We start from the raw sequence: 23,765 nt of genomic DNA on the forward strand, positions 1-23,765 counted from the left end.
AAGTTTTAGAGATTTACTGACTTTTTAAAATTATATTTTCAAGAACAGTTTTAGATGTAAAGAAAATTTTCTGTTCTTGAAAATATGATTTTAAAAAGTCAGTAAATCTCTAAAACTTCAAGACTGAGTTTCTTCTGTTCTGACATCTGACTGGTAAATTTGTTACAATAAATGAATTGATATATTACTAATGTCCTTAATTTTTATTTAAAGTGCTTTTTTTTTATTTAAGAAAGGATTAATTAACAAAACCATAAGGTAGGAGGGGTACAACTCCACACAATTCCCACCACCCAATCTCCATAACCCACCCCCTCCCCTGATAGCTTTCTCTATCCCTCTGGGAGCATGGACCCAGGGTCATTGAGGGTTGCAGAAGGTAGAAGGTCTGGCTTCTGTAATTGCTTCCCCGCTGAACATGGGCGTTGACTGGTTGGTCCATACTCCCAGTCTGCCTCTCTCTTTCCCTAGTAGGGTGTGTCTCTGGGGAAGCTGAGCTCCAGGACGCATTGGTGGGGTCTTCAATCTAGGGAAGCCTGGCCAGCATCCTGGTGGCATCTGGAACCTGTTGATTGAAAAGGAGTTAACATACGAGGCCAAACAAATTGTTGCGCAATCATGGGCCCAAAGCTTGGAATAGTGGAGAGGAAGTGTTAGGGAGGTACTCACTGCAAACTCTAGTGTACTTCTGCTTTCAGGTATATATTTTGCAGTAGTTTATGGATACGTGTGAACATAAGCTCTCTCTTGAAGTGCTTTTTATGTTCCATGTCTATTGGATAGCTTACAGTTTTCACAGGTGTACATTGTACTTCTTCTATTCTCTATTGTACAAATGTCACATGAGAAAGTAAGTAAGCTTACACTTCTCTCCCTGTCTTATTTTCAGTGGAACAGGTTCCAGTTGAACCCTATAAAATCCCACTATCCCAGGCTGAAGTCATCCAGGAAGGGAGTGATGTAACTCTTGTTGCCTGGGGAACTCAGGTCAGTATCCTTTATACCAGCTGGCGATGTTCACGCTCTACTGGGAACTCTGTTGCTCATATGTATCTGGTGCTGCCTTTTGATTAAAGGTAGGGAGCTTTCCAGTCATATTAGTATGCATACCTATGGCAAAGCTATTCAAAAATGCACAAAGTTTACAAAAGATGCATTCATTAGAGACATGTGAATTTGCAAAACAACAACAACAACAACCAGAACTAAACAAATAATCTCTAAGACTTTGTGAGCACTGTGGTAGGTATCATTGGGAGGGTGGTGGAACATTGGTGATGAAATCATATCCTGTAATCTTATAATCTTGTACCCCACTATTCCTCAGAAATTAAAATAAAATGGTGTGGGGAAAAATGGTCCATCAATTAGAGGGAAAAACAAACAAACAAACAAACAAACAAAAACCTTCCATCTGAGGCACACGTCACATATCCTTAGTACTTGTTGTTTCTCTAGACTTTTGGAATCCATCTGCTCTTTTTCAACTTATTTGCTGCCATCTCTTGTGAGTTGATTTTGCCAGCCTTTTTGATCCCTGCAGTGATCCAAATTCAGAATCCCATAACTTTTATTTTTTTCCCAATGTTAAAAAAATTTTAAATTTAATATTGTCTTACTGGATTATCAGGCTTCAGAAGTATTTTTATACCTGTACTTGGTGCATGCAAGTCACCACGTTCTCCACTCCCTCCCACCTCCTCCTTTCTCTTCTCCTTAAATATCAGTATATCTTCCTCCTTTCTTTTTTTTTTAATTTTTTTTATATTTATTTCCCCTTTTTTGCCTTGTTGTCTTTTTGTTGTTGTAGTTATTATTGTTGTTATTGATGTTGTCATTGTTGGATAGAACAGAGAGAAATGGAAAGAGGAGGGGAAGACAGGGAGAGAGAAAGACAGACACCTGCAGACCTACTTCACTGCCTGTGAAGTGACACCCCTGCAGGTGGGGAGCCCGGGGGCTGGAACCCGGATCCTCATGTGGGTCCTTGTGCTTCCTGCCACATGCGCTTAACCCGCTGTGCTACCGCCTGACTCCCTCCTCCTTTCTTTATTACTGAACTTAATTACTTTGTTAATACCCATATATTCTTTTTTAATATTTATTTATTAAAAACAAAAAACATAGGATAAGAGGGGTACATCTCACAATTCCCATTACCAGAACTCCGTATCCAAGCCCCTCCCCAGATAGCTTTCCTATTCTTTATCCCTCTGGGAGTATGGACCCAGGGATGCAGAAGGTGGAAGGTCTGGCTTCTGTAATTGCTTCCCCACTGAACTTGGGCGTTGACAGGTCGATCCATACTCCCAGCCTGTCTCTCTCTTTCTCTAGTGGGGCAGGGCTCTGGGGAAGTGGGGCTCCAGGACACATTGGTGGGGTTGTCTATCCAAGGACGTCTGTTTGGCATCATGGTAGCATCTGGAACCTGGTGACTGAAAAAAAGAGTCAACCAAATTGTTGACTAATCATGAACCTAAAGGCTGGAATGGTTCAGATCATGAGTTCGGGGGGCGGGGGGGTCTTCGTTTTGTAGATAGTTAGCTGTCTATTCTTAAACCTTATGAATTCTGTTCCTGCTAACTTCCTAACACTATTTCTGCTTACATCACTTATCCTTGTTGAATCCAACCCAGACACATCTCTAGGGTATATAACACAGACTACTATTTCTGAAACCCTTTCTTCTAGCTTCTGGAATATGTCTCCTGATTTGCTTTGCTTCTAATTATACTTTTTTCACTTTTTTTTTGTTTCTTCTTAGTGAACTCTTTATTTCCCTTTGGAATGTCTGTCATGTGTAAGTTTCCTAGATTTCTGTTCCTTTCATACAACATGATTTCTGTTCTTCTTTCTCTATCTACATGCTTTCCATAGAGAACCTCATCAATTTTTGTGACTTAATTTACCTTCTCTGTGTTGATGTCATTGAAACCAGTATCTCTTACAATGACTTTACTTTTTTCTTTATTATTATTATTATTATTATTATTATTACTATTACTATAGGGTTATGGCTGGGTCTCAGTGCCTATATGAAGAATCCATAGGTCCCTGTAGCCATTTTTTCTGCCTTTTTTATTTCTTTCCTTTTACTTTTGTTTATTTGTTTATTATTTATTTTTTAAGAGACAGAAATGGAGAAGAGGGAGAGAAAGAGATAGAGATACCTACAGATAATAGGGGTATAATTCCACACCATTCCCACCACCAAAGTTCTATGTACCTACCTACCATAGTTCTTCTAAGGCCATAGATATTAACTGACTATATGTGTGTGTGTACATGTATTTCCCCCCTCATTTTTGAGGTTCATGTGTTTCAGTTTTCTATATTCCACTTATAAGTGAAATCATCCCATAACTGTCCTTTATTTCCTTACTTATTTTGTCAATCATAATCACTGCCAGTTCCATCTTTTAGTTCTAAAGGACACATTATATAGTCTTTTTTTTTTTAACTGCTGTGTAGTGCTCCACTGAGTATATGCCCCATGCTTTTTTTTTTTTTTGTATTTATAAGATTCAAAGTAGTGAATTTTATTTGATTGTAAAAGTCTCCCACAGCCCCCAACTCTAAAATATTCTTCATAGGGTATCTCCCCCAGCATTTTAAGCTTTTGGTCAGGAAAATAAGAAGGGCATGCACCAGAAAAGCAGGAGAGCCATATGGGCAAAGATGGATGACTCCATGTGGAAGCTGTTGCCCATTTTTATTGACTTCTTTTTAAAAATTTTTTAATGTTAATTTATTTATTCCCTTTTGTTGCCCTTTTTTAATTGTTGTAATTCTTATTGTTGTTGTTGGATAGGACAGAGAGAAATGGAGAAAGGAGGGGAAGACAGAGAGGGAGAGAGAAAGATAGATACCTGCAGATCTGCTTCACCACCTATGAAGCGACTCCCCTGCAGGTGGGAAGCCTGGGGTTCGAACCGGAATCTTTACACCAGTTCTTGCGCTTTGCACCACCTGTTTTATTCACTTCTAATTCCCTGTCTTCACTTCCTTTCTAAGTTATACCTACACCATGTAGCTTCTGGGTGCTTTTTCTTTTTCCTATTCCCTCTCAATTAAGGAAAACAGGGCCTAATTTCCTCAGCTATTTTCCAGATTCTCTTTCCTCTCAGTCTCTCAGTGATGATTAAAAAAAAGAAAGGTTCCTGGTAATAAGAGTTTGGGATTCAGGTGGAACTAGTGTTCAGAACCCTCTAGTTATTTTCCTCTAACAATTCCTCCTCTGGGAGAATGGACCAAAATTCTTTTTGCTCTTTATGTTTTTAGGAGCTCATGACTTTAGTAATATTTGTTTGAGCCTGACAGCTAACATGAAGGCCAATATTAAACAGAAATATTATTGGGGAAGATAGTGTCAGAGTGGAGAAAAGAACTTGAAAGTTGGGTTAGGGTAGAGAGTGGTTAGGGCAGAGAGTGGCTCCCAAACTTGGAAAAAAAATAATAGGGATAATTAGCTATTTACCACCTTGATCTGACCTGGATATTTAGCACAGGAACCTGAGTAATCTCTTTGTCCCTGTCAATCTGAGCTGAAAGTCTATGGTCATAGCTGAGAATATTCTAGGCTGCACACACTATAGGGCCAGTCCTTTGCAAGTGGCAGAGTAGGATGACCCAGCCTTCCTTTGGATTGTGGGACAGTTTTTACCATTGCTAGTTTTTTAGTGAGGGTAAGGTCCTCCAGAGGCCCACAAAAGGGCTAATGAAGGCATTCCTGATGGAAGTAACCAGTGGTGGTATAAGGGAGGGATCATCCCATTAGAGGACTAGGCCCATAGTACCAATGGGAGAATCCAAGGATCCCCTGACTAGGATCCTAGGTGATGATGTGTAGGCCTGAATCTCTCTAGTCATTTTTTGTTTCTTTTTTCTCATTTCAGGTCCATGTGATCCGGGAGGTGGCTGCTATGGCTCAAGAAAAGCTTGGGGTATCTTGTGAAGTCATTGATCTAAGGACTATAATACCTTGGGATGTGGATACCGTTTGCAAGGTATGGATATAGTGTGTATAGATATTGTCGCCTCATAATCTTGGGCCAAATTTCTTGATCAATTGCAATTGTCTTGCTATTTTTAGCTTAGTGATCATCATCATAATTATCATCATCATCAGTCTTCTCTTCCTCCTTCTCCTCTTTTTTTATTGCCTCCAGGGTTATTGTTGGGCTTGGTGTTGGCAATACAAATCCACAACTCCTAGTGGCCAGTTTTTCCCCTCTCTCTTTCTCTCTTCCTTCCTTTCTTTTTTTCTTTCTATTTTATCATTGTCCCCTACAGATGGGAAGCTTTCCCAAACTACTATTTTCTCAAGGATACAGTTTCACATCTCCCCAATAACAGGTACTATTTATTTACTTACTTATCTCTGTATTTTTTTTATCGTTTTTTAACTAGTGATTTAATAATGATTAACGAGATTACAAGCTAACAGGGGTACAGTTCCATACAGTTCCCACCACCAGAGTTCTGTGTCCCATACCTCCAGTGGAAGATTTTCTATTCTTTATCCCTCTGGGAGTATGGACCACAATTCTTTATGGGATGCAGAAGGTGGAAGGTCTGGCTTCTGTAATTGCTTCTCCTTTGGACACTAACATTGCTATGTCGCTCCATACCTCCCAGCCTGTTTCTTTCTTTCCAAAGTGGAGTAGGGTTCTGGAGATGTAAGGGTTCTGGGACACATTGGTGAGGTCCTCTGAACTCATCCCTTATATATTAACATCTATATAAAATAAAGTGCATCTACTTCCATGTTAACAAGGATGATATGAAAAAAAAAAGCCTGTAAACTCGGAATGTTTAAAAATTGTATCTTCTGTATTTGGGCGTGTTTTTGAAGTTATTATGATGATAACATTGTTTTACTTTGTCATTTTTTTATTAGTTGAGGAATATATATAGTCTTCAAAGTGTAAGCATAGAAAGTACAGTTGTGTTTCAGAAGATGGCACAAAGAGGATAGGACTTCCTAGTATGAGTTCCTGAATCTGTTACCTGGCACATTGTGTGCAGAGTGATACTGTGATTTACTCTCTTTTATTGATTAATAAAATAGAACTGTTATATACATACATTGCTAAATCTTTATCTACTGGAAAAAAATTAATTATTTTTTATTGCCATGATTTAACTTTACTGTGCATATGTATTTCTGAAAAAAAAGAATAGATAAAAGGGGATTTGGCTTAAAATGAATGAGATATTTGACAACTTAATTTTGAAATTAAAAAAAGAGAAACATTAACCTTTTTTTTTCCTTTCTTATATGGCCTTATCTGTTCATTTATTTAAATTGAAGATCTGTATTCTAGATAATTATTTGTGGGTCATACAAAATTACCACCTTAGAAATTAGCACTTAATGCTGTTGTGTATAAGTCCTGGCTGTGGTTTGATCTGGTAGGACCCCAGAGGTTATTTTATATTGCATTTACTTTGCTTTGCCTTTTTGGTTAAATGGCTTTTGCAGGCTTATTTTTAGATTACATGATAATAAACTGCAGCTGTAACTGCTGGAATAGTGTAGCATGGAGTGCTTTTATGTGAAGTTTGTTTATAATTTAGTGGACAAATATAAGATTTGTTATAGTAAATGATCTGTAGACTATTTGACACTATCTAAATACTCGATGTGGTTACAGTTGGCTTCAGCAGTATTCCAAGCTTGTTGTCTTTGTATTTTCCACAAATAAGAATAGCATTTCTAATTGAATTATTCATAACTGTGTGAACATAATGCCTTTTACAAATCAAGTCAGATATATTTTTTTTCTCTGCAAATTGCCAGATATTCTAAATCATGGTTAAACTGGAGCTAATAGGCTTTACTCCAGAGCAGGCTTGTTGGCTGTAACCTATATCCTCCATTTATCTCAGAGTTTATATTTACATTCAGTAGTGTGATTGGTACTTCTTCTGTAAGGTGATCTGATGCTTGGTCGTGGTACAGTAGGGAGTATATGTCCATGGACAGGAGCAAATCTTATTAGAAATTTATTTACATAGTTACATACTTTCTTCCTCCAAAAAGAATGCATAGTTGCTATGGTAATGGATATATTATGTCTTTATGCAATGTATGTGGTACACATGCAATGCATGTATAAAATAACATTCTAAATTGGTAACTAAGAGGAGGTAGTAGATAGGGGAAATAGAAATAGATAGAGATATATATATATATATATAGAGAAAGAACCAGACATCACTCTGGTACATGTGCTGCTGGGGATTGAACCCAGGACCTCATGCCTGAGAATCCAATGCTTTATCCACTGCACCACCTCCCGGACCACTTTAAAACAGATTCTTACAGAGAGTGGAAACTGAGCAAAATACATTCTTTTTTTTTTTTAGAATCAATTATTATTATTACTATCTAGATAGAGACAGAGAAGAAGAGAGGCAGAAGGAGGGAGTGAAAGAGACTGCAGCACCAAAACTTACTTCAGCCTACACGACACCAGGCTCAAATCTGGGTCATGCATGTGGTAAAGCAGCACACTATTTTTTTTTTACCAGCTCAGCTTCTACTTTCTTTTTTATCAGGCCAGCCTAACTTTCAGATCTGTTGAGGACAGTATATGAAAGGAAACCACAGAATTTTTTTTTTTAATTTGTGATTAATAGCGGTGGATAAGATTATAAGATTAAAATAGTTCCACACCCACCACTAAAGCACTAGGCCTCCACCATCTCAACGTTAACTACCATAATACCTACAAAGCCTTAGAGTCTGTTTACTTCTGTGAGTGAAATAATTTTGCAAATAGGTAAATTTTTCTTCTAACACTCTGGCAGTGGGCAAAAGAGACAACTTGATGATGGTAGTATTCTTATACAGATCAGGGGCAAAGCAGATATAGTCATTTGTAATTTTGTAATATCTTTATTTATTTGATAGAGGCAGCTAGATGTTGAGAGGGGAGAGGGAGGGCGGTAGAGGGGGGAAAAGAGACAAAGAGACATCTGGCAGACCTGCTTCACTACTCATAAAGCTTTCCCCCTGCAGGTGAGGACTCGGGATTTGAACTTGGGTCCTTATGCATTGTCAAGATGTGTGCTCAATCATGTGTGCTACCAACCTGGCCACCTGTCCTTTGTTCATTCTAGCTTGATGCCTGGATTGGTGGCCAGACCTGTTTCATTCTTGAGACACATAGTTAAAGCATAAAAGAAATTTCTTTTGAATCTAAATATGAACATGCTCACCACCCCAAACATGATGAAGTCAAATCTAGCAATATTTGAAAAGACCAAGATGATTTAAAAAATAATAATCTGCAAGAGGTGCTAAAATTCATAAAAGTTCACAAAGCAGCTTTTGGAACCCCCGCACATTAACAGTAAATAGGGGAAGTAATCTTGATTAGTAATCTTGATTAGCATTAACAGTAAATAGGGGAAGTAATCTTGATTACATTTAACAAATGATACAGAAAATCATTTGTTAAATGTCAAAGTCCACTCATGATTAACATTTCTTAGCAAAGTAGAATTTATGGGAATTCTTTTGTTTAAAAGCTTAAGGAAAGGTTGATAAAATTGGGTTTTGTGAAATTTAATATTTATTCCTAAAAGTTCCATATATAGGCAATCCAAAGATTTGGTGGAATTCATAAAAATATATATCCAGAAAGGTAAAATGCTTTTAACAGTCTAAAAGAAAATGACATCCCAGTGAAAATATGGGAAAATCCCATAAAAATGTTCTCCAAAAATGGAAAATATCTAGGTGGTCAAGAAACACAAAACTCTGTTGTTTTCTTTAGACATCAGGGTATGCAAATTAAAATAACATTGAGATAAATGTGGCTAAAATGAGAAGTAGTCTTAATGGACTGTTGAGTAACCCATCTCTCTCATTTATTATTATTATTCAGAATCTAAATAGTACAACCATTAAACAAGGAGATGATAAATTGTACCCATGTGTCAACAACTGTATTATGGACCATTACCCACCCCCCATTAAATGATTAAAGAGAAGCTTCACATTATTTTCTCAGATCTTATGACCTAGCAACCCCCCCATTTGTAAACCTGACAGAAATATCATATAGATAAGTTTAAGAGTGTTCATAAGAAAAAATGTCACAGGAACACTATAACTAGCAGTATATCCATCAATCAGAGAATGAGAATTAAGAATCTTGTTAGGCAAGGAAAAATGAATAAACTAAACATTCAATGGAATGAGAAGCAAAAATTAATAGCACTGTGTCTCCATTGATTATTTTTCATTATTCTGTATTACGCCCCCCCCCCCTTTAAAATAAACTCAAAGGGAGTCTTTATGTGCATAGCCAAGAGGAACTTCTTGTCACGCAACTTTGTTTGATACCTTTTATTTAGTTTCTCTTCATAATCCAGCTCAGCTCTCACACGATACCGAACACGAACATGTAAACAGAGCTGCATTTCCCAATTCTACCCATGAGAAAGAATAGGGTGTTGTGGGCTCTCATGGATTTGCCAGCTGAGAAGCAGAGCCTATTCAGTATGAAAAATGAGTTAGAATGTTAGCAACAGAATGGCCAGGGTTGAACCTGTTTCATGGGCTTGGTAAAGCAAGAGCACTATCCAGGTAAGCTATTTTATTGGTTCAAGAACTTGATTCTTACGGGAAAATGACAGACTTTGAAAGAAACTCAAGATTTCTAGAAGCACATTACCACTTAGAATCAACCATATACAGCACTGTAAAAGATTTTTTTCAAGGTATAGATGATTTCCATGTGTTAATAGAGAAAATTAACACAGTCTGACATGCTTTACACTGTAATTTAAGATTAAATCGTGCTAATTACTAAAACAACTGAGAGTTTACTCTGTGCCTTGGAGTCTTCTTAATTACTCTCCTCTCAGGCTTTCATTTCTCACATTAAATTTCAGAGCAGATTTCCCTCTGGCTTAACTAAAACAATGTGTCCAAAAGCTAACCACCGTTATTACCTTAGTTCTTGAGCCAAACCACCGACATTTCTCACCTGGGATTTGGCCACAGTCTCCTCACAGCTGTCTCTACTTTTAACTCTTCCTTACCACAGGCAGGGTCAATACTTTCAGATGTGAGTCATGCATTTCCTTCTAGTCTCAAAAGCCTGCAGTGGTTTCCTATTAAATCCATTGGCAAACTCACATTCCTTACCAACATTTACATCTTACCTACTTTTTATCAAATTCCATACTCCACCTCCCAACCACCTCCAGAACCCCCTCAGGAATTGTTCTTTTCTTTTTGAAGAATTTTAATTTAAAAATTTTAATCTATTTATTGAATAGAGATGGAGATAAACTGAGAGGGAGGAGGGAGATAGACACCTGCAGCACTGTTTTACTATTCATGAAGCTTTCTCCCTGCAGGGGTTACTGGGGACATCACCCTATCCCTTTGCTTTCTTTCTTAGATCCCACCTATGAACAGAATTATCCAGAATTCATCCTTTTACTTCTTGCTTATCTTGCTCAACAGGATTCCCTCTAATTCCATTCATGTTGTTGCAAAAGAGAGTGTGTTGTTATTTCTTGTAGATGTGTTATAGTCAGTTGTGTATATATGCCATAACTTTAAAAAATTGATTTAATAATGATAAGACCATAGGATAAGAGGGGTACAATTCCACACAATTTCCACCACCAGAGTTCCGTATCCCATCTGCTCCATTGAAACCTTTCCTATTCTTTATCCCTCTGGGAGTATGGACCCAGGATCATTATGGGATGCGTTAGGTGGAAGGTCTGGCTTCTGTAGTTGCTTCTCCGTTGGATATGGACATTGGCGGGTAGATCCATAATCCCAGCCTGTTCCTCTCTTTCTGTAGTGGGTCAGGGCTCTGGAGAGGTGTGTTCCAGGACACATTGGTGAGGTCCAGAAGTCAGGTTGGAGTCATGGTAACATCTGCAACTTGGCGGCTGAAAAGCATTAAGATATAAAGCAGAACAAATTGTTTAATAATCAGGAACCTAAAGGTAAGACTAGCAGATGAGATTTGGGGTCTCCATTTTGGAAAAAGCTAGGAAGTCTATTTTAGGTATGTTCCAAGGGGCCCACGACTTCACTAATTTTTGCCTGAGCCCAACTGCTAACATACAGGTGGGCTAAAGGTATTGTTTGGAGAGATGGTGTCAGTTGGAAATAGGACTAGAAAGCTGTGCCAGGGAAGAGAGTAGCTTCCAAATATGGGAAAAGTATATAAATACCATTAACTGTAAACCCCATCAATCTGATCTGGGGCCCATATTCAATACAGGAGCCTCTATAACCTCTATATCCCTGTAGATCTGAGCTTACTATTTACATTCCACGGTCATAGCAAGGAACATTGTAGGCTGCACTCAATTTAAGACCCATCCTCCTCAAGTGTATGTCACAACTTCTATAAACATTCATCTGTTGACCACTTGGGTTACTTCAAATAGTGCCTATTACAAATAGCCCTGCTATGAATATGGGTGTGCACAGATCTTTTTAGATAAGTGTTTTTGTATTCTTTGGATAGATGCTTAGGAGACGAATTGCTGGGTCACAAAGTAGGAATATTTAATTTGGGGAAAATTCTCAATAAAATTTCTTTTTTTAAATTTCTTTATTGGGGAATTAATGTTTTACATTTGACAGTAAATACAATGGTTTGTACATGCATAACATTTCCCAGTTTTCCATATAACAATACAACCCCCACTAGGTCCTCTGTCATCCTTTTTTAACATTACTTAAAATTGAATCCCGTCTCTCCTACCAAGACTCCCGTTTCACCATTTTCTTTAGAGAGGTTAACATCACCTGGCATATTATGCAATGTTACTACTCATATTGTTATTTCTTTACCTACTAGGCTTATGAGGGCTTTATGGCTGTTGGCTCATTAGTGAATTTTTAGTACCAGATACAGTGCCTGGCATAAGACTAGTGTTCAGTAACTATTTCCTGAAAAATTATGAAAAGAAGTAAGATAAAGTTTGACAACATGTTATGAAGACTGTCATGATTTTGAAATGCTTTAAAATTTGCTCACCTTTGCTTATATAAAAGTTTAAAAAGCAATAGTATAATATTGTTCCTGAATAAAGTCACTAATTTATTCTAAGTTGAAATATTTATTTATAAGTCTGTGTTTTAGTTTGAACTTTTTCCTTTTTAAATAATTGCTCACTTTTCATAATAGTATGTATAAATTATTCATCTGAATTCATATTAACATAGGGCCAATTTATCTGTTCTGAAAAGCAGATATAGTAAATCACAGTTATCTGTAACTTGTGAGAAAGGAGTCTTCATGATGATTGTGTCTTCTACATAGATGAGTGTTTCTATTCTGTTTAAAAGTTTTTTTTTAAACAGACTTCTTAACTTTTTGCGTATATTTTTTAAACCTTTCCCACTTATATTCTGTCAAGGATAATTGAACACAGATAATTTCATCTTTTTAAAGTTAATTCAGTTCTAATGAAGGTGAAGTGTACTGTATCAAGACATTTGTTATTTATTGAGTTATATTGTTTACTTTCTTCCTTTCTGTGCTTGACTACCATGGTTTTAAAATATTTCTTAAATGTGAATTTTATCTTTTTTTTTTTTGGTGTTACATGATCGCCAGCTCTGCATTGGGATCCAGATGACCAAATTTTGTAACTGAAATATTCTCTCATGAATCAAGAACACATGCTTTACTCGTCAGACCTTATTATATAAATTTGATCTTTTCAGAACCTTTCTTCTCTCATTTCCTTGTCTACAGTGCAGGTGGGTCACTGCCATCAAGTTCTGAGTTGGAAGAGGTCAGACTGGACGTGTTCCCTTTGATTTTCTTGCTGCTTCCAGGAATAACCTATGATTTTTACATTCATTGCAGCTGTGATCAGGATTTTTTAATTTGTTCAAATATACTCTAGTACAAGCCACTCTTGCACAGTTCTTCTTCTGCTCCCATCCTCAACCACTGGAAGTAATCTTCTGATTTCCTTTTGAATGTATTTGAGAGGCTGATTTTTATTACTGTTTTAACAACAGCAAGGAATGGCGCAAAACACTCTTACCCCCAACTCAGGTCATTTCCCACCTCCCACCTCCCTCCCAAGAGTCCTCTGGTTTGGTGCAATAAGTTCTGTCCATGAACTTTTCAGCTGTTTCCATTCCTTGGCAACTGTGACTGAAGCACTTACAAACATTGGGCCCCACCTCCTTCCTTCCTTCCTTCCTTCCTTCCTTCCTTCCTTCCTTCCTTCCTTCCTTCCTTCCTTCCTTCCTTTCTCTCTTTCCTTTTTTCTCCTTTCTCTTTTAAACTTAAATTATGTAGTAAAAGATGATGTGTCTGTAAATCCATATGACTGTTCTCTGACTACATCATGAAGCATCTGTAGTCCCCAATATTTTGATGGTAAGATCAAGTGTACAACAGTATAGGAAAAATTAGGTGAGTAGGTGGTAATTCAGCTGTGGTGTGAGAAAGTGACCTTAGTTAAGAGGGAGGGCTTTGTGTTTCTAGATGGAACATCTTTTGTTCTTGTTATTTCTCTCTATTTGGCTACTAAGGGGATTTTTTTTTTTTGGAGACCATGGATAATGATGAGGAAAGTGTTGAGGCCAGGGTGGTACTGGGAGCAGAGAGTCCTTCAGTTGTAAAGGAAACGATTATTGTAGGAACAGAATTGGGAAGAAGTTAAAATTTAGTCATCTGGATGCGGGTTTGCTTAGTCTTTGTATTTGCATCTGGTGTTAATTAACGCATATATATTGGCATCTTGTGTTAATTAGCATATTTTTGAATATTTAAAATTGTGTTTAAGGAATATATTTATCTTCACTGATGATAAACACGAAAACATATATATTTTATTACTTTAATTCATTTTTTTTTTTAGCCTTTAAAGGTTTTATTTTCAAGGATAAGTGTAGATTTCCATAGATTTCATGATGGCTAATAATGAATTTTGTCATGAATTGGTTTTATAAATTGAGAATTTGATTTTATTTTGAAATTTGATTTTGGAGGGCTTGGACTTTACTTCCAAAGAATTTGTAGTGGTTTATTACTACCATTATATACTTCTTTTTTGGTTTATTTTTTGAACTTAATCTGATAATTCGCAGATTAAATATTATTTACTTGAGGATTTTTAAATCTGGTGAACAAGGGGAGAGAATTGAAAATGCCTCAAAATAAGAGCCTTGCTCTGAGCGTGGGGGTTGGGTGTTGAAGGGGAGCTAGTAATTACTGATGACCAGTAGAGGCCTCTCTTGAGCTAGGTTTCATGGTTAATATCACCAGATATTCACAGTGAGGCCTGGCTCTGTCATTGTAGATTAAGATTATTATATGTCATGGTTTTGAATAAATTATATGACAGTGCATTATTCTAGGGCATATATAATAATGTAACCTTTTTTAGTGTATATGAAAGAACAACCGATGGTCGCTTGCACTGAAAACAAATCAGAAAATTTTTCTCTGTGCTTTTGTCTTTCTAAGTAAACATTTAGTAAAGATATACATTAAAAAATATGACTCAATGAAAATGATATGTCTATAACGGGACAAGGATATTTGAGTTTAAAATGATTACTGATTTGACACGTGCTTAATTGTCGAGGGTGGTTTATATTTTTCTGAGAGACTATATTTATTCTCATATTTTTCTCGTAGGCTCAAAGTTATTTTAAACTGTAAATTATGTATTTCACTTATGGGTAAAATAAGTTTATAGAAGCAAAATCTTCATAAGAAATGATTCAATAATATTTATTTATTTACCCTTTTGTTGCCCTTGTTGTTTTTCATTATTGTTGTAGTTACTGTTGTTATTGATGTCGTTGTTGTTAGATAGGACAGAGAGAAATGGAGAGAGGACGGGAAGACAAAGAGGGGGAGAGAAAGACAGACACCTGCAGACCTGCTTCAGTGTCTGTGAAGTGACTTCCCTGCAGGTGGGGAGCCGGGGGCTCGAACCGGGATTCTTAAACCGGCCCTTGCGCTTTATGCCACGTGCGCTTAATCCGCTGTGCTACCGCCCAACTCTCTCTATATTTTTAAGGCTTATTACTATCAGAGGGAAGATTAAGTGAGAGTGCATTACATCCCTGGAAAGTAATGCAATCCCATTTTTTGTTTAAAATTATTTTGGATGTAGATTAACCTTGCTAAGATAACAGGCAGGTAGAGCAAGGTTACCATGTCTGATCAGAATAGATTTTGTATCAGAGCAGGAAGGCTGACAGTATGGAAATTATCTCCATGCTTACCAAGTTTTTATTCCTATACATTTTCTTTGTGATGACTACAACTGGTTAGTTGTACTAGTTGAACAGTTCTACGTTTTGGGGTGCTGCACTTGGATTTTAACTCTCTAATTATTGTCCTGTGCTGTGATATGTGGCCAATTTCTCTGTGTTCTATGAGACCAAGGAGTTTTACATATTTTGTTTATTGTTATGCCTCCAATGATATACAGAAGAAACTCAGTAATTAGTTAGACTTATCTTGTTGGATTTGCAGACATAATATATAGCAATTTTTTATACAGTGGCAGAAATTAAAAGAGAAGTTGGTAATTTTTGTAGCAAAATCACTCGAGTTATCACTTGTGTCACTTGCTCTATGGTTGATGTGACTTGCCTTTTTGATGCTTTGAAAGAAGATTAAAATAATAACTGGCATGTGATCTAGCTCGTGTAATGCATTTTATGTAAAGTTTGGTATATTCAAATCTTCACATAGTGCCTGGTGAATGATAAATTTTAAAAAGTTAAAATGAAAGTGTTATATGCACATCTCTTTCAGTGCTTCCAACATTTAAAACATTTAGATATTATTATCATTATTTCATAGGTGTGAAAAGGAAGTTTTAGAGAAGGCAGAGTAAGTGGGCTTCAGCACCCAGATCATGGTAGTGATAACCTTTGATTTTTATTCTGACATGCAGATTCTCAAGAAGAATTCGAATGGAAGTTATATTTTTCAGATGTGAGAAAATAGCTACTTTGTGAAGTGATTTGAATGTAACTTAAAAGTATGAAATATGTCCGTAATAGAAATGTATTTATGGGGAAGTGTGGCTCTTTTGTCTCAGGCTTCCGTTAGAATTGTGCCTATTCTGACTTAATTTTGTCAAGTTGTCCTTTATGCTAAGAATTAGTACTTCCAATTTACAGATTAAGTAAATATGTCTCAAGTAATTTAGAAATTTCCAAAGTCACTCAGCTAATAATTGGCAGATGTACAGTTCATTCTTGGGTCTTAAATTCTTGAACTTTGTTATTTTCATATTACAACATTATCTTATATTAGATTATTATTTTACAAGGAGCTTATTTCACACTCTAAAATATATCATTTGAGATTTGATGATGAAATGCTTTAAAATTTGAGCTTGCAGCATGTTTTGTAACATTTCAGGAATTTTCTTTCACAGTTTCTCACTTTATAGTACTTGTAAAAAATTTAACATTCCTAAATATCATATTCACCTTGTAAATTACACTACCATATTTCATTTCATTTGGCATTGTGTTTTTTTTTTCCCTTCTATATGGGACTGGAGAAAGCAGCAGTAAATTATATAGTTATATTTTTCATCTTGCTTGATGTATTCTTGATATGCTCCCTTATACACTTAAACTGAGCTTTTACTCAAGATTTCAATTTTCCTTAAAAATTCATTTTTTTCTAATTACTAATTTGCTGTTAAAATAGCAAAAAGGAAAAAAACAACAACACATTGCCTCATTTAACAGTGAAAGGAAACATAAGAACATTGTGTTCTAATTTTAACATTTTAGGTATAATGTAGAAAGAATTCTACATTTGCTGACTTTCTTTTCTTTGATAGCTGTTCAACTTACTTTCTCATTAAAGTGGTGCTCACACTTTACAAAATTGTATGTAGGCAGTGATTGGCAAGATTTTCTTAAATTTTCTATAGTAATAGAAAATGACTACAGTGGTGTTCTGCTTGAGTTTTATAATTTAACTTAAAAATATATTAAAACTCTAGTGTACAAAGAAAAAAAGCCACCCTGAGAATAGGAAGTATAATAGTTTCTCCAGTTTATCTACTGTAGAATAAAGATCACCCTTATTGGTCATGCATAATCGATACTTTCAAATATGTGTACTCTGCACATTTTTGTTGCTTTTCCTCCTAAGGACTTTGTTTTCTCTACATTTGCTTAAGTTGTCTTTTATATATTTAGCTACATAATTTCTTACATAGCAATACATCAAGCAAAATGAAAAATATAACTGTATAATTTACTGCTGCTTTCTCCAGTTCCATATAGAAGGAAAAACAAAACAAAACAAAACACAATGCAAATGAAATGGCAGTTGGGAGGACTGAACATAGAACTTTAGAGCCTTGGGCATGAGAGTCTCTTTGCATAACTATTATGCTACACCCTCACCCTTCTTTTTGTACTTTTATACTAAGATGCTATAGATATGCATCTTATTTCACTCATTTTTTTCTTGGCTTTCCTCTGGATGTGTGTTACATACTCATAAATAATTCTATTATTTCTCTTTCATGTCATTTTCTTTTCAGAAAACTCTTACCACTTGACCATCAGACAAACCTTCTGTTTCTTCCGTTGCTGCTGTTCTGTATTTCTCCTACTGCGTTATTTCAGTATTTTGAACATATCCTCTATTTTGTCTTTGAATGCTCATTTTAACTGTTTTCATTTCAGCCAGTGATATTTTCCTTAGACTCAGTTCATTTTATAACATGCTGTTTGTTTAATGTTATGCCTTGTTTACTTCTTCTTCTAGCGTTTGCCCTTCTTCCGTAGCCAGTCAACAGCGTCAGGTTGAGCCTTGTTTACTAATATAATTATACTTACATGCTGCAGAATGTAATCCTTTAAGTTCTGTTATGTAAATAATCTGTCAGTAATTTTTTGAGTATTTCTTTTCTTTTCTTGTTTATTACTACACTGGATACCAGAATGGTGGGCAGTTTTTCTGCCAGTCCCTTTTCTTGGTAGGTGTCTTCCCTGTGGGAAAAGTTGTACAGATCTGTGGGTAGAGGTGAGATTTTGTTTCAGGATGAGTGAATAGGAAGTCTGTCCTGCCACTGGAGGAGTGTTTCTAGATATGCAAATGTGCTAGGGTTGACTTATGAATGTCAGGCACTCACAGTGGAGACCTATCTTTGTAGGCTATTTGAATGCTTTTATTAGTGACTAGTTCCATTGCCTAGATTGTCCCTAGGGTCAGGGTTGGAAAATTGTGTTCTGTTAAGAAGTGAGCCAATTGTTTAGCTGTTTAATTTAGTTTTGCTGGTTTCGTTCCCAGTTCTCACACCCACCGTCTACACCTGCTAATGAGCCCATCTGGGGTCTCTGGGTGATTAGCTTCCTCTTCCTTGTTTTCTTTCCTTCTTCTCGCAACTCCATGTGACTGAGGTTTGGCTTCCTCTGCTCTTAGTCTTCATTTTCATTACATATCCACAAGAGACTTGTTTCACAGTCTATTCTTTCAGAATACTTTTCTCTCACTGTTGTTTTTGCTCTGACAGGTTGTCCCTCCTTTGTCTTCACGTCCTATCTTGGAAGAGAGAGTGAGGCTAAAGTAAATATTTAGTTCATCATCTTGAAATGAAAAACCTCTCAACTATTTTTTTTCATTTTTTAATAGGAAGCATGATGATTTGTACATTTCAGTCTATTATATATTATATATCTGTATATTGCCATTACACCAACATCTCATTAATGACAATAGTTTTGTAATGGGTTTTCTTATATTATAATTAATTAATCTGTTAATTTTTAATCAGGCTATTGCTCAGTTCTGGCTTATGGTGATGGGGATTGAACCTAGGACCTAGGATCTTTGGTGCCTCAGACATGAAAGTCCTTTTATATAACCAGTGTGCAATTTTCTCAACACTTGCTTATATTTCATATATTGGCAATATTAATCTGCAAGTAAGAACACTTTTTATGTATTTTTATTTGGAGATTTAGAGTAAAAGAGAGATGGAAAGATGAGAGAGAGAGAATCCACCATCAAGGTTCCCTGTCCACATCCTCCCACTTCCTAATGATAATAATCACCATTGTTCTCACAAAGTAAGACAACTCATTTTAAGAGCTAACAATTAATGTATTTTTTTGGTCTGTTTGTGGGGAGGGAAAGGGACCGCACAGAAGGACATTGGGAACTTGTGTCTCCTAGACACCAGTCAAGGGGGAAATGAGAGACTGTGCCTATCTATTAAAGCAATATATATATAAATTTGAAAATTATTTAAAATGGAAATATTGACAAGACCATAGGATAAGAGGGGTACAATTCCACACAGTTTCCACCACCAGAAATCCATATCCCATCCCCTCCCTTGAAAATTTTCCTACTAACCCTCTGGGAGTATGGACCCAGGATCTTTATAGGGTACAGAAGGTCTGGCTTCTGTAATTGCTTCCCCACTTCTTCTTCTAGCATTTGCCCTTCTTCCGTATCCAGTCAACAGCGTCAGGTTGAGCCTGATGTAAAGTTTCGAGACCTCCTTTGCATCTGGAGAGGTGGCAGTCATTGACTATGTGGGTCATAGTCTGTCTGTAGCTGCAGGGGCAGTTCGGGTCATCTCTGGCTCCCCAGCGATGGAACATAGCGGCGCACGAGCCATGGCCTGTTCAACAGCGATTGAGGAGGGCCCAATCATAACGTGCTAGGTCAAAGCCGGGTTGACGCTTGCAGGGGTCTGTGATGAGGTGTTTGTTCTTTACTTCAGCTGACTGCCAACTCTGTTTCCAAGAGACTGGAACAGAGAAGTTCAGTGTAGGCATAGGAGACCAGATTGGATGACGAGACGTCAAGCATTGAACAGGGTGGGCGAAGATATCCGAGTATATTGGCAGGTCCGGTTGAGCATAGACGTGGGAAATGAACTTAGATGATGCCGCATCCCGACGAATATCTGGCGGGGCGATGTTGCTAAGAACTGGCAGCCATGGAACTGGGGTGGAACGGATGGTTCCAGAAATTATCCTCATGGAGAAATATAATTTGGAATCGACCAAGTGGACATGGGGGCTACGGAACCATACTGGGGCACAGTATTCTGCAGTGGAATAGCATAATGCCAGAGATGATGATCATAGTGTGGAAGCGCTCGTGCCCCATGAGGAGCTGGCCAGTCTTGCAATGATGTTATTCCTCGCGCCCACCTTTGCTGCAGTTTTTATGAGATGTTCGTGAAATGACAGAGTGCGATCGAGAGTAACACCAAGATCGACTGGCTGGGCTTCATGCCGCATTCTCCTATCATCAAGCTGCACATTAAGCTCATGCGAGGGCGAGGCATGGTGTAGATGGAAAACAGATGATACCGTTTTTGCAGTGCTAGGGATTAGTTGCCATTTTTTACAGTAATCAGATATCAGAGACATGTCTTTTGTGAGTGTTTCCTCCCATTGAACATGGGCATTGGCAGTTTGATCCATACTCCCAGCTTGTCTCTCTCTTTCCCTAGTAGGGCAGGGCTCTGGGGAGGTGGGTTTCAGGACACATTGGTGGGGTCCTCTACCCAGGAAAGTCCAGTTGACCTCATCATCTGGAACCTGGGAGCTGAAAAAGAGTTAAGATATAAAACACAATTGTTGACTCATCATCAACCTAAAGGCATGAATATTGCAGTTGAAGATTTGGGGTCTCTGTTTTGGAAGAAGCTAGTAGGTCTACTTTAGGTATATTCCAAGGGGCCCATGACTTTACTAGTTTTTTGCCTGTGCCTGACATTTAATATGTAGGTGGACCCAAGTTATTGTCTGGGGAGATGGTATCATAGTTGGAAAAAGGGCTTGAAAGCTGGATCAGAGAAAAGAGTAGCTCCCAAATACGGGAACAGCATGTAAATATTGGTAACTGTAAACTCCATTAGTTTGATTTGGGACCCCTATTCAGCACAGGAGCCTATGTAACCTCTACATCCCTGTAGGTCTGAGCTCACATTCTGTGGTCATGGCTAGGAACATTCCAGGCTGCACTAATTTTAGGACTCATCTTCCTTGAGTGTTAGAATATGTTGCCCACCCTCCCTTTGGAGAATGGAACAATCCCTACACTTGTTGATCCACATTGAGGGCAAGGTTCTAGAGGGGCTCCCTAGGGGGTTCATTATGTTCTTCTTGATGGAGATGACCAGTGATAGTGGAGAGAGGGATCTGTTAGAGGTCTAGGCCCATCATATCTGTGTGGGAATCCCAGGACTCCCTGACTAGGGCTCCAGGTGATGGGGTGGCCTGGTAGTGACCAAAGAGCCATAAGTAAAGTATGCCAGTCTCTTGCCCATACCCAGCTTTTTTAATTCTTACTTTGTCTGACAAGCTTAGCATTGGAGTGATTGTGGGAAGTGAAATAGGAAGTAGGTGAGGAGGGTATCTAGGTCCAAGTAGAAACTATTTGATTAGGTATCTTTTAAAGAAATTTAAAAAAAATATTTATTCCCTTTTGTTGCCCTTGTTTTTTATTGTTGTTGTTATTATTGATGTCGTTGTTGTTGGATAGGACAGAGAGAATTGGAGAGAGGAGGGGAAGACAGAGAGGGGGAGAGAAAGACAGATACCTGCAGACCTGCTTCACTACCTGTGAAGTCACTCCCCTGCAGGTGGGGAGCCGGGGCCTCGAACCGGGATCCTTACGCCAGTTCTTGGGCTTTGCGCCACATGCGCTTAACCTGCTGCGCTACTGCCTGACTCCTGATTAGGTATCTTTTTAAGATCTTTCTACTGGTGAGACCTTTCTCAGCTCATAGGACTCCTTAATTCCATTTCAGGTGGTGTGCTTCCTAACAAAGTCTCAGAATCTAGATATAGACCAGGGCCTATGAGATAGGGCTTATGTACACATATATGCATAAATTGGGGGAAATATATAACTTATAACAATAGTGCATAATAGTTTGCAGTGAGTGAGTAAATGCAGCAAGCAAGTAGAAAGACCTAAAAAAAGACACCATAAAATACCTAATCAAACATTTTTATATTTTAAGGGCTATTTAAGAATTGCCTTGCAACTATATGTCACAAACTAGAGAACCTGTAAGAAGTGGATGAGTTCCTAGATACCTATAAACTTCCAAAATTAAGGCACAACAAAATAGACCCCTTTATGGGCCCCCATAGGACCTTGTCCTCAACTTGGATCAACAGTGGTAGAGAATGTTCCCCATCCTCCAAAAGGAAGATGGAAAACATACTCTGTGCTACACCTGAGGAAGATGGGTCCTGATATTGGCAGCTTGGAATGTTCCTACTCATGACCACAGAATGTGAACTCAGATCTACAGGGATGCAGAGGTCACATAGGCTCCTAAACTGAATATGGGCCCCAGACCAAATCAAATAGATAGGGTTTACAGTCAACAATATTTACACCCCTTTTCCATATTAGGGAGGTACTCTCTTCCCTGATCCACCTTTCTGTTCCTTTTCCAGCTATGATATCATCTCCCCAGACAATAATTTGGATCCACCTGTATATCAGATTTCAGGCTCAGGGAAAAAAAATAGTATAGCCACAGGCTATATATTAACTAAATATATAATTAAAATATAACTAATATATGCCTACTAGCTATCTACAAAATGGAGTACCCCCCCCCCCACTCTTCATCTGCACTATTCCAGCCTTTAGGTCCATGATTGGTCAACAATTTGTTTGGCTTTGTATGTTAATTCTCTTGTCAACCACCAGGTTCCAGATGCTAACAGGATGCCAGCCAGACTTCCTTGAACAGACAGCCCCACCAATGTGTACTGGAGCTCTGCTTCCCCAAAGCCCCACCCTACTAGGGAAAGAGAGAGAGACTGGGAGGATGGATTGACTTGCCAATGCCCATGTTCAGCAGGGAAGCAATTACAGAAGCCAGACCTTCAACCTTCTGCGTAACACAATGACCTTGGGTCCATATTCCCAGAGGGTTAAAGAATAGGAAAGCTATCAGGGGAGGGGATAGGATACAGAGTTATGATGGTGAGGACTGTGTGGAGTTGTACCCCTCTTATCTTATGGTTTTGTCAATGTTTCCTTTTTATAAATAAAAAAAAACTTCCAAAATTAAACAAAGAGGAACTAGAAAATATGAAAAAAATACAATATCTCTTTATGATCAAAACACTACAAAAAATAGGAATAGATGGAATATTCCTCAAGATAGTGGAGTCCATATATAGCAAACCCACAGCCAACATCATACTCAATTTTGAAAAACTGGAAGCATTTCCCCTCAGATCACGTACTAGACAGGGCTGCTCAAACCACTGTTACTAGTGTTAGAAGTTCTTGCCATAGTAATGAGGCAGGAGCAAGGAATTAAATGGGTACATATTAGAAGAGAAGAAGTCAAACTCTCATTATTTGAAGATGATATGGTAGTATACATAGAAATACCTTGAGAATCTAGCAGAAAGCTTTTGGAAATTGTCAGGCAATATAATAAGGTATCAGGCTACAAAAATAACTTGTAAGAGTCAGTGGCATTCCTTTATGCAAACACTAAGGTAACAGAAGAAGAAATCCAAAAATCAATTAAACAATAAAATATCTAGAAATAAACCTAACCTAAGAAGTGAAAGACATGTATACTGAAAATTATGAGTCACTATTTAAGGATATAGAAAAAGGCACAAAGAAAGATATTTCATGTTCATGTGTTGGAAGAATTAACATCATCAAAATGAATAATTGTACTCAGAGCCATATACAGATTTAATGCTATCCCCATCAAGATCCCAATTAAATTTTTTA

At 37.5% G+C, this 23,765-nt stretch overlaps 1 protein-coding gene across 2 annotated transcripts in view; it reads left to right on the forward strand.

Moving 5' to 3' along the window:
* Nucleotides 1–23,765, forward strand: part of BCKDHB (branched chain keto acid dehydrogenase E1 subunit beta) — a 249,587-nt gene that overhangs the window by 85,748 nt on the left and 140,074 nt on the right. For both annotated transcript variants that reach the window (XM_007536686.3, XM_060205427.1), the window contains exons 7-8: nt 890–987; nt 4,896–5,006. In XM_007536686.3, coding sequence (XP_007536748.1) covers nt 890–987; nt 4,896–5,006 — 209 coding nt within the window. The remainder of the gene's footprint in view (nt 1–889; nt 988–4,895; nt 5,007–23,765) is intronic.

The sequence above is a fragment of the Erinaceus europaeus genome, chromosome 13 (assembly GCF_950295315.1).
Source record: "Erinaceus europaeus chromosome 13, mEriEur2.1, whole genome shotgun sequence".
Lineage (NCBI taxonomy): Eukaryota > Metazoa > Chordata > Mammalia > Eulipotyphla > Erinaceidae > Erinaceus > Erinaceus europaeus.